The 12,660-nt window shown below is 40.3% G+C and overlaps 1 protein-coding gene across 9 annotated transcripts in view; it reads right to left on the reverse strand.

The window, feature by feature from the left end:
* LOC124782755 (protein hu-li tai shao) overlaps positions 1–12,660 on the reverse strand; it is a 421,012-nt gene that overhangs the window by 116,250 nt on the left and 292,102 nt on the right. For all 9 annotated transcript variants that reach the window (XM_047253968.1, XM_047253970.1, XM_047253971.1 and 6 more), the window contains one exon: positions 8,501–8,637. In XM_047253968.1, the coding sequence (XP_047109924.1) occupies positions 8,501–8,617 (117 nt within the window). In that variant the 5' untranslated portion in view covers positions 8,618–8,637. The remainder of the gene's footprint in view (positions 1–8,500; positions 8,638–12,660) is intronic.

A 12,660-nucleotide genomic window follows, 5' to 3' on the forward strand; every position in this document is an offset into this window, starting at 1 on the left:
TGGATTGGCTTGGCAGTAAAGGAAATAAAACCGGAAACTGTCACCAAATGCTTTAACAAAGCGAGGTTTGGGGGTCAAGAACAAGACAAATCTGTGGCCATCAAAGTTCAAGAAAATGCAGCAGCAATTGCTGAATTAATGAAAATGCGAACCATTTCATGTAGATGATTACATTCAAAGTGATTACTTTCTGTCAACTCATTACATTTTCACTTCAACAACACATGTAATGGAAGGATGATGATGAAGAAATAAAGGAAGAGTAAGAGCAGCAAAATTATGTCCCTAGAAAAATTAATACGCCTGAAGAAGCCATTGCACGGATAAATGATGTTATGCAAATTGCAGCACACACAAATTCTCCCAACTTGTTGGAACTATTGTACGGTCCAAAAAATTGTCTAGAAAAAGCAATTTTGAACAGCAAATTAAAACAAGTTTCCCTCCTTGATATGTGGCGAAGAAAGTGAATTGCAAAGAAAATGAACATGGGAATAATAAGAAAAATCTCTTTCCAAAGTGTGGCAATTCTTTCTCAGAACAAAAGCTTGGTGTAATGAAATTGCCAGAGACTCTGGAAACTAATGAAAGTGATTTTGATCCTTCAGAAAATCCTGTGGTCGAAGAGTTGCTGCTCACTAAGTGCGAGTGTCAAGACCTTTTTCCAAAGGCCTTTGTTATTGTGAAAATAGTTCGGGATAAAAGGGTGAAGCAAACTTTTCACTATGTTTGTATTATTCACAAAGTTCCAACAAAGGAAAAGTTAGGTGAAGTAATGGGGCTTCACCCCCCTGACTCAATGAAAACTACATTTGTTCCCAAAGAACATGATATATTCACTGCCCTATTCTGTTATGTGATTGGCAAGCTGCCTCCACCAAAGCTACTGCCTGATGGGCATAGAATTCTGTACAAATTTCCTAGAAGGGTTTTAGTAAAAGAAGCTTAATGTTTTTTATCAGTAAAAGTTTTTGTAGTGTGTTTTAAATAAAGGACTGATAATTATACTCCTAGAAATGTTTGTTTCACCTATATCTAGCTAACCAACATTTTACAAAGCAATTCCTTCACAGAGTCATACTCATACTGCATACCACAGCCATACTGCATGTGTTATAATAATAAGCAAATTTGAGGGGCCAATGTAACCCCACATCATGGGGTAACATTGGCCCCTTTCAAATTTTTTTCTACTAATCTATAAGAGATAGAACTACACAGGGCACTGTGTGTGTTTTCATCATAAAAATCACCACGAATAGAAATTGATACATGCAAGAGATATTCTACAGAAACACCAAAAGATGGGTCAGGCTTACTCCTGATGACAGTAATATACTCAGGCAATCAAAACGAAATACAGGACTTGTGGTGTATTGTTTAAAGAATTGGAGTGGGGTAGAGGTAAAAAGATAAACTATGTACTGTATAGTGACAGGATGACGCTAATTAAAATTATAGCAGAAAAAGTAGATATATCATAGCTATCATACAGGTGCATATGCCAACATCTGGACATAGTGGTGGTGAAACAGAAGAAGGGTACAAACAACTTTAAGTACTGCAATATGTGGACGACAGAAAATCTTATGCTGGACTGGAATGCTGTGAAAAGAGATGAACAAAAAGCTGAAATGACAGGAAGGTGTGGATTAGGAATCAGAAATGTAAGAAGACAGACACAGACATTTTTGCTTTAGCATGGAAAAAGAGCCAATGTCATAGATACATTCTTTCAGAACTGGTCAAGAAAATGTTGTATGTGCATAAAACCAGGGACTATCAAAATAATGATGACATCAGGGAATAAAAGTGGAATGGGGCTAGACTGATACTACAAGCCGACATTGATCACTATGGTTCTCTGTTTGTTAATTAATTTTCAGCTAGTATGAAGATAGATTCTGGTTTCTTCATTCTGGAAGCAGCTTTAATGTATTAAAGAGGAACTCCCATTGTAGAACAAATCTAACACTGACGGATCAACATTTTATGTTTTTGTGAGTGTATATAATTCCGAATGGAAGTAAAATACAGCCAATGACCTTGCCGCAGTGGTAACACTGGCTCCCATCAGATCACCGAAGCTCAGCACTGTCAGGTTGGGCTAACACTTTGATGGGTGACCATCCAATCTGCCGAGCACTGTTGGCAAACAGTGTGCACTCAGTCATTGTGAGCCAAACTGAGGAGCTACTCGATTGAGAAGCAGTGGCTCTGGTCTTATAGAATGACAAAACTGCTGGGAAAGCAGTGTGCTGGCCACATACCCCTCCATATCTGCATCGAGTGATGCCTGTGGGCTGAGGCTGACATGGCGGCCTGTCAATACCATTAGGCCTCCATGGCCTGTTCAGGTTGAGTTTAGAAAGTAAAATAATTTTCACATCTGTTGTTGCTAGGACTTAGTCTCTCTCTCTCTCTCTCTCTCTCTCTCTCTCTCTCTCTCTCTCTCTCTCTCTCTCTGATTTTTTTTACAACCTCTAAAAATATGAATACTGCAACTCTGATAAAAAAGAAAATTATTGGAAAACATTTACTCTGACACCTGTCATTTGTGTTCTCCACGTGCCAATTTTCTGATGATCATAGCTGAGCATAATTAGTGTCCAGTAAGGAGTAAGACAAGGATGCTATCTATCACCTACCCTTTTCAACCTCTACTTGGCCAATGCTCATTAGATGTCAAAGGAGTAGAAATTGGAGGAAGAAGATTAGGGTGTCAGGCATTTGCTGATGACATGGTCCTTCTAGCCACAGGGGAAAAAAGAATTACAGGATTTAGTGGACACCATTGAAGCTAACGGAAAAAAATATGGAATGAAAATTAACACAAAGAAAACAAAAGTATTGGCACTAGGAGGAAATAAAGAAATAAAAATTATGCTGAATGGAGAAATATTAGAACAAGTGCAAAATTTTAAGTATCTTGGAAGCAGGATAGACACCGACTGGAAGTGCAGGACAGAAGCTGAAACAAGGATAGCAATGGCAAGAGAGGCATTTTATAAGAAAAGAAGAATTTTCTGCAGAAAAAGACTAATAAAATGTTTTGTATGGCATGTTCTTCTGTATGACACTGAAACACGGACTTTAAGGAAGAAAGACAGAGAAAAGCTGGAGGCTTTTGAGATGTGGACATAGCAGAGAATGGAAAGAATAAGTTGAATGGACAGAGTAAAAAAATGAAGAGGTATTGAGAAGAGTGGGAGAGAAAAGACAGTTACCAGATGTAATAAAAAGAAGAAAAAGAAATTGGACTGGGCATATATTAAGAAAGAAGGGCGAACTGATAGAAACAGTTTTAGAAGGTTATGTACAAGGGAAAAGGAAGTGAGGAAGGGATTTCAGATACTGGATGACGTGATGGACTGTACAACATACAGCAGCCTTAAGAAGGAAGCAATGGATCACAGAAAATGGAGAGCCAAAGGACCTGCTAATATGACAAAAAACTGATGATGGTGGTGGTGGTGGTGGTGGTGGTGGTGGTGGTGGTGTCCAGAATCAGAAATCTTGTAAAAATGATCAATCTCACTCCATTCCATGGCAAACAAAGCAAAGAGCAGCAATCGAAGATTAGGTGCAATGCAGTACAAGCTGTAAACAAAAAGAAATTGCAGATTTAAAGTAAAACCTGAGATGTGGGAAGCAAATAAATTAAAAACGAGCAACAAAGAATACTAATAAGAAAGCATTCTGGAAAACAAAAACAACACACCAATTCAACCTCGTCCAAGGAACAAGGGATTCTTATAGAATGGAAACGAAATTATATTGAAGAGCTGTAGGCCCTATTATGAGCCACAAAAATTAAACAAGAATTTGAGAAAGTATGAAATGCTCTGAAAAAGTAAGTAATGGTTTGATAACATCCCAGGTGGAAAATTTGTTTTTGTAAAACTTTTACTACCCCAGAATATTTTAGGAAAAGTATCATACTAATTGATTCCAAGGAGTAACAAGGTAACTTAGCTACATGTAAAAGTGACTGGACTTCGAGCATTGTAGCTCACACTTCAAAAGTATTAATATTGATAATAAACAGCAAAATTTACGTAGTTACTGCAAACCTCTAGAAAGCAGTTGACATTCTCAATTGGAACCTACTAATGGAAATTCTAAGCATCATTAAACTAGAGTTCACCAGAGCCCCGTTAGCCGTCACGTTTCAGGGTTCCCACAGGGCCTTCCCAGCTACCGTAGCGGTCCTGGGGCACACGCAGTCCCCGCTGTACATCGCCCCTATAGGCAGTCCCCTACTTTGTGCCGTTGCCCATCTCCCACGACTTGGACGAGGGGTTGGACTTATGGGAGCTGCGATAGGCCTAGCAAGCCAGTAGTGGATAAATCAACTGCTTTCAAAAAGGGAACATGCCTCGGATCACGGAACGGATTTAAAGGAAACCGACAAAGCAATGGAAAAGGATTACAAGATGGTTTACGACTGGGCACCTTAAACGTAAGGACTCTAACTGGGAAGTTAAAAGAAATTGTAGAAATGATGGAAAGGAGGAAATTGGACATCTTGGGACTTGCTGAGACTAGGTGGAGAGGAGTTGGTGAAAAACCACTAAGTAAAGGATGTAAACTGTACTGGATAGGGAATGAGAGGGGAAGAAATGGAGTGGCAATAGTGGTCAGAGAGGGTCTGCAGGAGGAGGTGGACGGTATCAATGATCGAATGATAAAAGCCAGAGTACGAGTGAAAGGAAAAAGCATTGAAATCATCCAAGCATATGCCCCACAGGTGGGGTGTACAAAAAAGGAGAAGGAGGAATTTGAAGATGACATGCAAAAGCAGCTAAATGGAGGAAATCAGATTATAATAGGGGACCTCAATGCACATGTTGGCACAGACAGGAAAGGATTCGAGGAGATAATGGGACCAGAGGGCTGGGGGAACCGAAATAGAGAAGGAAAATTGTTGCTGGAATTCTGCAAGAGGAATGGGCTGGCGATCGCAAATTCCTGGTACAAGAAGAGAAGCAGCCACAAAATAACTTGGTACAGTGGAGACTGGTCCCAAACTTCAGTAGTAGACTACGTACTAGTGGATAGGCAGATGATGAGCAGCCTCACAGATGTTAAGGTCATTCCATATGGGGCCTTAGACAGTGACCATCGGCTGTTGGTAGCCACCCTGAGAGAGAAAAAAGATAGGAGGGCAACAGACATACAGGAGAAAAGGTTGAAGACATGGATGCTGAAAGAGGATGAACGGAGGACCCAGTACCAGACACTGATCAGGAAGAAGCTGCCAAAGGAAGATCAGAGAACAGTGGAAGAAGAATGGGGAGATTTTAAGAGGGCTCTAGTTGAGGCAGCTGAGACTGTGTGCGGAAGAACTAGCACAAAGAGGAGAAGTAAGGAAACCCCATGGTGGAACAATATATGTAAAGAGGCAGTACTTCGAAAGAACAAATCCTTCAGAGAATGGTTCCAGACCCGAACAGAGGAAGCTAGGGTAAAATATAAGGAAAGCAAGAAAGCGGCACAGACCATAGTAAGGGCGGAGAAGAAGAAGTGGATGGAAAAATGGACAAGAATGTTAGAAGAGGACAGTGAAGGGAACAAAAAAGTACTTTACACCATGGTAAGAAATAAGAGGAACGACAGAAGCGAGTGCCTGAGGATCATGGATAATAATGGAAGAGTTGTGGAGGAAATGCACGAGCTCAAAAAGATTTGGAAGGAGTACTTTGAAGATCTGTTGAATGCTGCCAAGCAGGTAACTAACAGCGATGGAGAGCCTAAGGCAGCAGACGATTATAATAGTGGGGAAATTGATGATCTAACTTGGAATGAAGTGGAAGAAGCCATAAAGAGGATGAAAGGGGGCAAGGCACCAGGTTGGGACGAAGTAACAGTGGATATGATACGAGCAGCAGGAGAAGTAGGAACCCAGTGGCTATACAGAGTGCTGAGGGTGGTGTGGAAGGAGAACAGAATTCCTGAGGATTGGAAGAAAGGAATTATAGTCCCGATCTTCAAGAAAGGGGATAAAAGGAGATGTGAGAACTACAGAGGAATCACCCTGCTATGCCACTGTGGAAAAATCTATGAAAAGATCCTGGAGAAGAGAATAAGAAGCAGTATTGAAAGTAGACTGCAAGAGGAGCAGTATGGTTTCAGACCGGGAAGATCAACAACGGACCTCATATTTGCGGTAAGGCAACTGCAGAAAAGGCACTATGAGTACGGGAAGGACTTAATCATGGCCTTTTTAGATATTGAGAAGGCGTATGACAGTATCTATATGGACAAGCTCTGGGATGTGCTGAACGCAAAAGGGATAGATGAAGAGAGAACACGAAAAGTCAGAAAAATGTATGAGGGAAGTGAGAGTTGTGTGAAGTGGGGAGGGAACGTACTGCATGGTTCAAGCTGGAAAATGGGCTGCGACAGCGAAGTGCACTTTCGCCTTTATTGTTTATTATTGTTATGGATGAAATCCTACAGCAAGTATCAGATGCAATTGGAGATCATAAAATGAAAGCAGTGCTTTTTGCCGATGACCTGACGTTATGGGGAAATTGCGAGAAGGAGGTGCAAGAGCAGTTAGATGTATGGGAGGCAACGGCAGCACAATATGGAATGCATTTCTCTGCAAAGAAAAGTGAAATAATTGTCACAACAAGGAAGAAGACTAGGCCAAATGTGGATATAACTTGTGGAGGGGAAAAACTACAAGTGGTAGAGAACTTCAAGTACCTGGGAAGCATGATTGAAAGTAAGGGGAGAAACGCAATGGAAATAAATGAAAGGTGCAGAAAAGCAGGGCAGTTCTTCAAATGCATTAGGGGGCTTATTTGGAGCAAGGAGGTGCCACAGAAATCCAAGGGAATTATATACTGAACCTACTTTGTCCCCATATTGGCATACGGAAGTGAGACATGGGTAATGCACAAAAGCGACAAAAGTAGAATACAAGCTAGTGAAATGAAGTTCCAGAGGAGCAGGTTGAGTGTAACAAGACGAGACAGATTGCGAAATGTGTATGTGAGGGAAAGACTAAAGGAGGAACCAGTACAGGACAGGATAGAAAAATCAAGACTGCAGTGGTATGGACACATGAAGAGAATGGATGAGGGAAGAATTCCAAAGAGGATGTTTGATCTGCAACTGGAGGGGAAGAGGCCCAGGGGAAGACCAAGAGATAGATGGGTGAAGGGAGTGAAGGAATGTGTGACGAGAAGAGGAGAGAACTGGACGAAGGTGGAAGAGGGGGAATGGTGGAAAGACAGAACACGATGGAGAGGCTTGTGTTCCCGACAGACCCAGCCAGTGGCTGGAAACTGTCCAAGATGATGATGATGATGATGATGATGATGATGATGATTAAACTAGACTATAGAGACAGAGCAATAATTAAAGAACTATACAAAGAACAGTGACAAGGCCTAGTAAAGATAATAACTACACAAGCACACAAAAAATGTTAGAATACTTAACGGTGTTGGACATGGTTGCAATCTGACTCCATCCCTTTTCATCATCTACACAGAACTTAACAATAAACGAGTGCTCTGGATACTGTGCAGGTATCAGAATGAAATGGAGGAAAAATAAAAAAAATCTTACGTTTGCAGATGACATAACTATCATAGCTCCTGATGAAAGAAATCATGAAAAATAATTTTAGATCCCTTGGATACACTACTATGGGATGAGTAGGAAATGGAAATTAACTCAAAAAAGATAGAACTACCCACGTGCTCCAAGGAAACAGAAGACATAAACATACAATAAGTCAGAAATATTCAGGATGTCAGATAAGTAAAGATAGAAGAACCAAATACGACAAAGATTTACAGAAGCAAAAATTATGTTCATTAAAAAAAGAACAATGCTTTGCTCAGACAGCATATATATTAGAGTAACGAAAAAGGTGGTTTTGAGCTGCATAGGGAGCGTAACACTTTATGGCTGTGAGATATGGACACTACGCAAAAGTTAAATGAAATCTCTTCACGTATATGTGATATGGTGCTGGAGAAAATTTGTAAAATGTGAAGTGGACAGAAAAAAAAAAGAACTGGCAAAGAAAGGACATTTGGGAGACCAACAGAGCGAAGTAGACATGAATGTACTGGTCACACAATACGAATCAACCTGTTCCTAGTCTATGTCTTCGGAGAAATGCTACACGGGAAGGTTTTCCAAGGAAGATCACGCCTGGCACTTTCGTTTCAGGAGCGAACGAATTTGATTCCAGTGGATCCAGAAGCTGAGCTGCCAACCAATCGAAAGATCGATTAAGAATTCTAGGTTCAAACCCCTTGATAAAATTAAGCAAAACTCATTATCTTAAGCAATGGCTCACTACATTAAAATAATAAACCGCAAGCAATGACTTAAGTAAGCTGTGCCGCCGCGATGTACCATTTTTAGACATTTTATTGCAACAAATTGACCAAAAACACAGGGAATGGCACGTCATCAAAATACAGTTTCAATCAGAAACTGAATATGCTTTATCTTTAATTAAATCACTCACCGCATCAATATCAGCTGGACGCATTTTGTTTCTTTCATCGTCATCTATACCGTCAGAAACGCCATTCGTCTGAGGTTCAGTCGGAGGGGTTTGCTCGGATTGACTGGTGTCTGCCATTGTGGGCTGATGAGTTCACTCTGAAAAATAAAAATAACACCCATAGAAAACAGCAGAAAATTTACCGAACATTGCATTCTAGCAAAATGTCACAAATATTATTGTATCCTCAATGCAGACTTCGTAAGGATGCTGCGCGCGGATACTGCCGCGATGCGAGATTTCTGTTTGCCTTACTTATTTCCGTCTGACACCATGATTTCAGTTCACTTCTATTATATCAGCGGTTCACACTCTACCAGTACCACACGCCTGCAAAGGAACTCTTGAGTCAGGTCTCAATAATACTTCTTCTGTAACAATCAAACTTAACGTCCACTTTTGGTTTGAATTCTAACGATTCTTTTAAACAGGCTTTCGTCGTAAGTCGACAAAAACTTGTTATACCATCTAACTAAATATCTACACAGTGGAATGTTCTCTCAATGAAACGTGACAGAGATTGGTCCACGGAACGCTTTGTCTGATAATGTGTGAACAGCTCAACAAAATCACGAAGACACATTTATTAGTCCAACAGTCATTTTTTCACTAGTTACGTTTAGTATTAGCGACAAGTATCCTGGGATGGAGACTGAACTAGCGCCCATCCAATCCTGTCGGTACCCATTTCGATATGGAAGGCGACAAAAACAAAAAACCAAAAAGTTATAACCAGGCCATGCTTGTTTCCCCGGTTTCATAAATTCCACCAGTCACCAATTAGCTGCGTCCTATCAAATAACATGCGAAACAGATCGATGACAGAAAACGAATCCAGTAACAACGTTTCCTCTACAACCATTTATGTTGTCACAACTGGTTTCACACTTATTTCAGTCTCCTCAATGTATCATGTATCTATCCTATACAAGAATAAAAACGTCTTCCACACTGCGGGCAGCAGCAGAAGTTAGGACAGTAATAATATTCTCTCTAAATTAGATGTCTTGTCAAAACGGTATAGAAATACTATTCGTGTGCTACCAGTGTGACGATAGACAGTCGATATTGCCACTCTAGTGACAACAGTGTCACAGGGATATTTCCACCCTGGCGCTTCCTAGGCCACGGAGGCGGATTCATCATATTTAATAATTCAGAAATTATCATATAGAAAATAAACTGTCTTGTGTGTTCGAAAACACTCGGTATCACGTAGGGTATGCTGTGGTTACTTTGAAAAAAAAAGTTTAAAATGCGATAATTATGAACCTATGAAAATGTGATATTTTGCTTAGTTTCTTACAGTGTGTTTTAACGCAAAACCTGCAAACGTCAACGGCACGAATTTAGATACTTTTTTCTGACATTTACCGATCAGAACCAGGATAGCACGGCATTTAAAACGTTATACATGTTGTTTCCTTATACTGATTATGAATTTACGAATTTCAGACCATCTGCCTGCTGACACTGACCTGAGTGTTCAAGAAATTAATAATGCAACACTTTTTTACTGAAAGCATATTTGTTTTATTCAGGATTCCAATACCTCATTTTGGTCCTATCCTCTTTCTTTTGTATACCGATGACCTGAATGACACTGTCCATGCCAAACATAAAACTTTATTTGCAGATAATAACAGTATTTTGATCACAGGGTCAGACCAAAAAGAGCTTCAATTAACTACAGATGCATCACTGCTGGAGCTAACACGCTGGTTTGAAAAAAATAAACTTATAATTAACACTGGGAAAACGGTGGTCAAGAACTTTCCTATAACCCACTATCAACAAGAAAATCAACACGCATTGAAAATAAAGAACAAAATTGTAAAATTAGTTGATGTTAAGTTCGTAGGAATATATCTGCAGAGTGATCTCAAGTGTAATACACACATTAAAACTCTTAACTATCATCAATCTGTTACATGCTACGGATACTAAGCGCTAGCTTTAATAGAGAAATAGTAATACAGGCATATCACGCACATTTCCAGTCAGCAATCTGATATGGAATAACATTTTGGGGGAGTGCACACTGTAGTCAATCTGTTTTCACGACCCAGAAACGAGCTATCAGAATCATCTGCAACATAAAGAGGCAAGGTTCATGTCGCTCTCTTTTTGCTGCTCTAAAGATACTGAACCTTCCATGACTATATATATGTCTTTGTAAGAGAATATTTAAAAACTTCCAGTGCCTATCAGCTGAACAGCTCTGTGCACAATCACACAACAAGAAATGTCAATAACATTCATGTCTCATATGCCAGAACATCAGCCTACCAGAAGAGTGTCCTTCATAGAGGCGCACAATTTTTGTGTGTGTGTGTGTGTGTGTGTGTGTGTGTGTGTGTGTGTGTGTGTGTGTGTGTGTGTGTAATTTTTAACTTTCTGTATAATTTATTGACCTTTCCTATATTTGTACAAGATGTCACAGGACCAAAACTAAATTTAAAAAAATATTCCCCATTGTTTTGCCTACAAAACCGTATTTTTCAACTAATCTTCGTTCAATGCAACGGCCTTACGCTACCTTCCTGGAAGGGCTCGTATGCCCACGTGGTGCCACTCTGCAGGTCGACGTAGGAGACAACGTCTTGCTGCATCAATAACCTCCCCATCATCACGCACTGGCTGTTATCAGTCGATCACCTCGTCTGAGTATAGCCGCACGTTCCAACATTGCAGGAGTCATAGCTGTATGCAACCGGTACGTACGCGGGAGATTCGAGAGGTTTGCGCAACCTTGTTGCGATAACAGACCCTCGCCAAACGACTCACCATGCTTTTGTTCACTGCCATGTGTCTGTGGACATCCAGCAAGTGCCTGTGAATATCTCCGATGCTCAGTGACAGCTCCGCTTGGAACGCACATCCACCACAGATATTTTGAAGGCTACAAATCAGTACTACTTCATGAAACTGTAGGGGCTGATGCGGAATATTCCACGGCGACCCGCAACAATTTTCAACCTAAAATGTGTGTTGCATGGCTTATTGAACGCCCCACGTATTTTTCTGTTACTGCAAGCGTTAGCGATACTCGATGACAGTCTTTTCTCCTCGTTATTTGCGATAGAGTAAGGGAAATAATATGCGGAAAGAAGACGCGCTATTAGTCACACAACAAGAGCAGGGTGGTGATCAGGCACTCCTTGGAGAAGAATGTGGATATATTGCCGCCTTGCATCACAAAAACAGAATATTTAGGCTGCATTAAACTGTCACTAACACGACCTAGGAAATGTAGGAAATTCTACAGCGCAAAGAAATAATATTAAACTCATGTAAAGCTGTACCACGGAAATTATCCTGAGGTCCGTGCTGGTAGGATACAACTTGTACACCCGTGAGCATTTGTTATCGTCAATACTTATCAACCTTGAATAGAAAAAAAGTACGGTATGTTAGGGTTACTTGAAACCATTATGAACTGTGAGGTCATCCCGCATACCAAGGTATGGGAACTCAATGAAACGTATTCCAAACTTTGAAACATGCTCCCAATTTAGTTTTCCACTACGTAATACAATTGTAGGTCAATATTTACTACTACAAAATTAGGAAATGTTAGTGTTTCAAGACGCTCTTTGGTAGGGGGTTTTCTGAAACACTTATGTTGCTGACGTTAGCTCACATGGTAAAAAGTCACGTGTAACTAGTAACGCTGTAGAAACGTTTTTGAAAAGCTATAAAAATAATTAGCTGTAGAATTATTGCTTCTGTACTAGAAAGTTTGAGGGATGTATGAACGTAGCTATTTCTTTTCACACGAGGCAGCAGCTGTCACGCTACAAATTGCTTCATACCGTTGAATACTAAACAAACACGGGACTTAATACAGTCCCCAGATCGTGTTGTTTTTACGTTCTGTTTAACGATGCAAGATGACATTAAATCCTAATTACTCTCTGATAAGTTCCTAATCTACATCTTTCTCTGGTTCCGTGGGCAGTGGTGCGTCCTATCTGCATATTATTTCCCTTATATTTATCAATCGCCAATAATGAGGTGAAAAGACTTCCATGAAGCATCCTAGAATCATACAGTAATCTCTAGCCTCAGGTCAATGCCAGAAGGCAGGGAATGAGAGGCCCGGTAATTCATGATGAGTA

The sequence above is a fragment of the Schistocerca piceifrons genome, chromosome 1 (genome assembly GCF_021461385.2).
Source record: "Schistocerca piceifrons isolate TAMUIC-IGC-003096 chromosome 1, iqSchPice1.1, whole genome shotgun sequence".
In the NCBI taxonomy this organism is placed as follows: Eukaryota; Metazoa; Arthropoda; class Insecta; order Orthoptera; family Acrididae; genus Schistocerca; species Schistocerca piceifrons.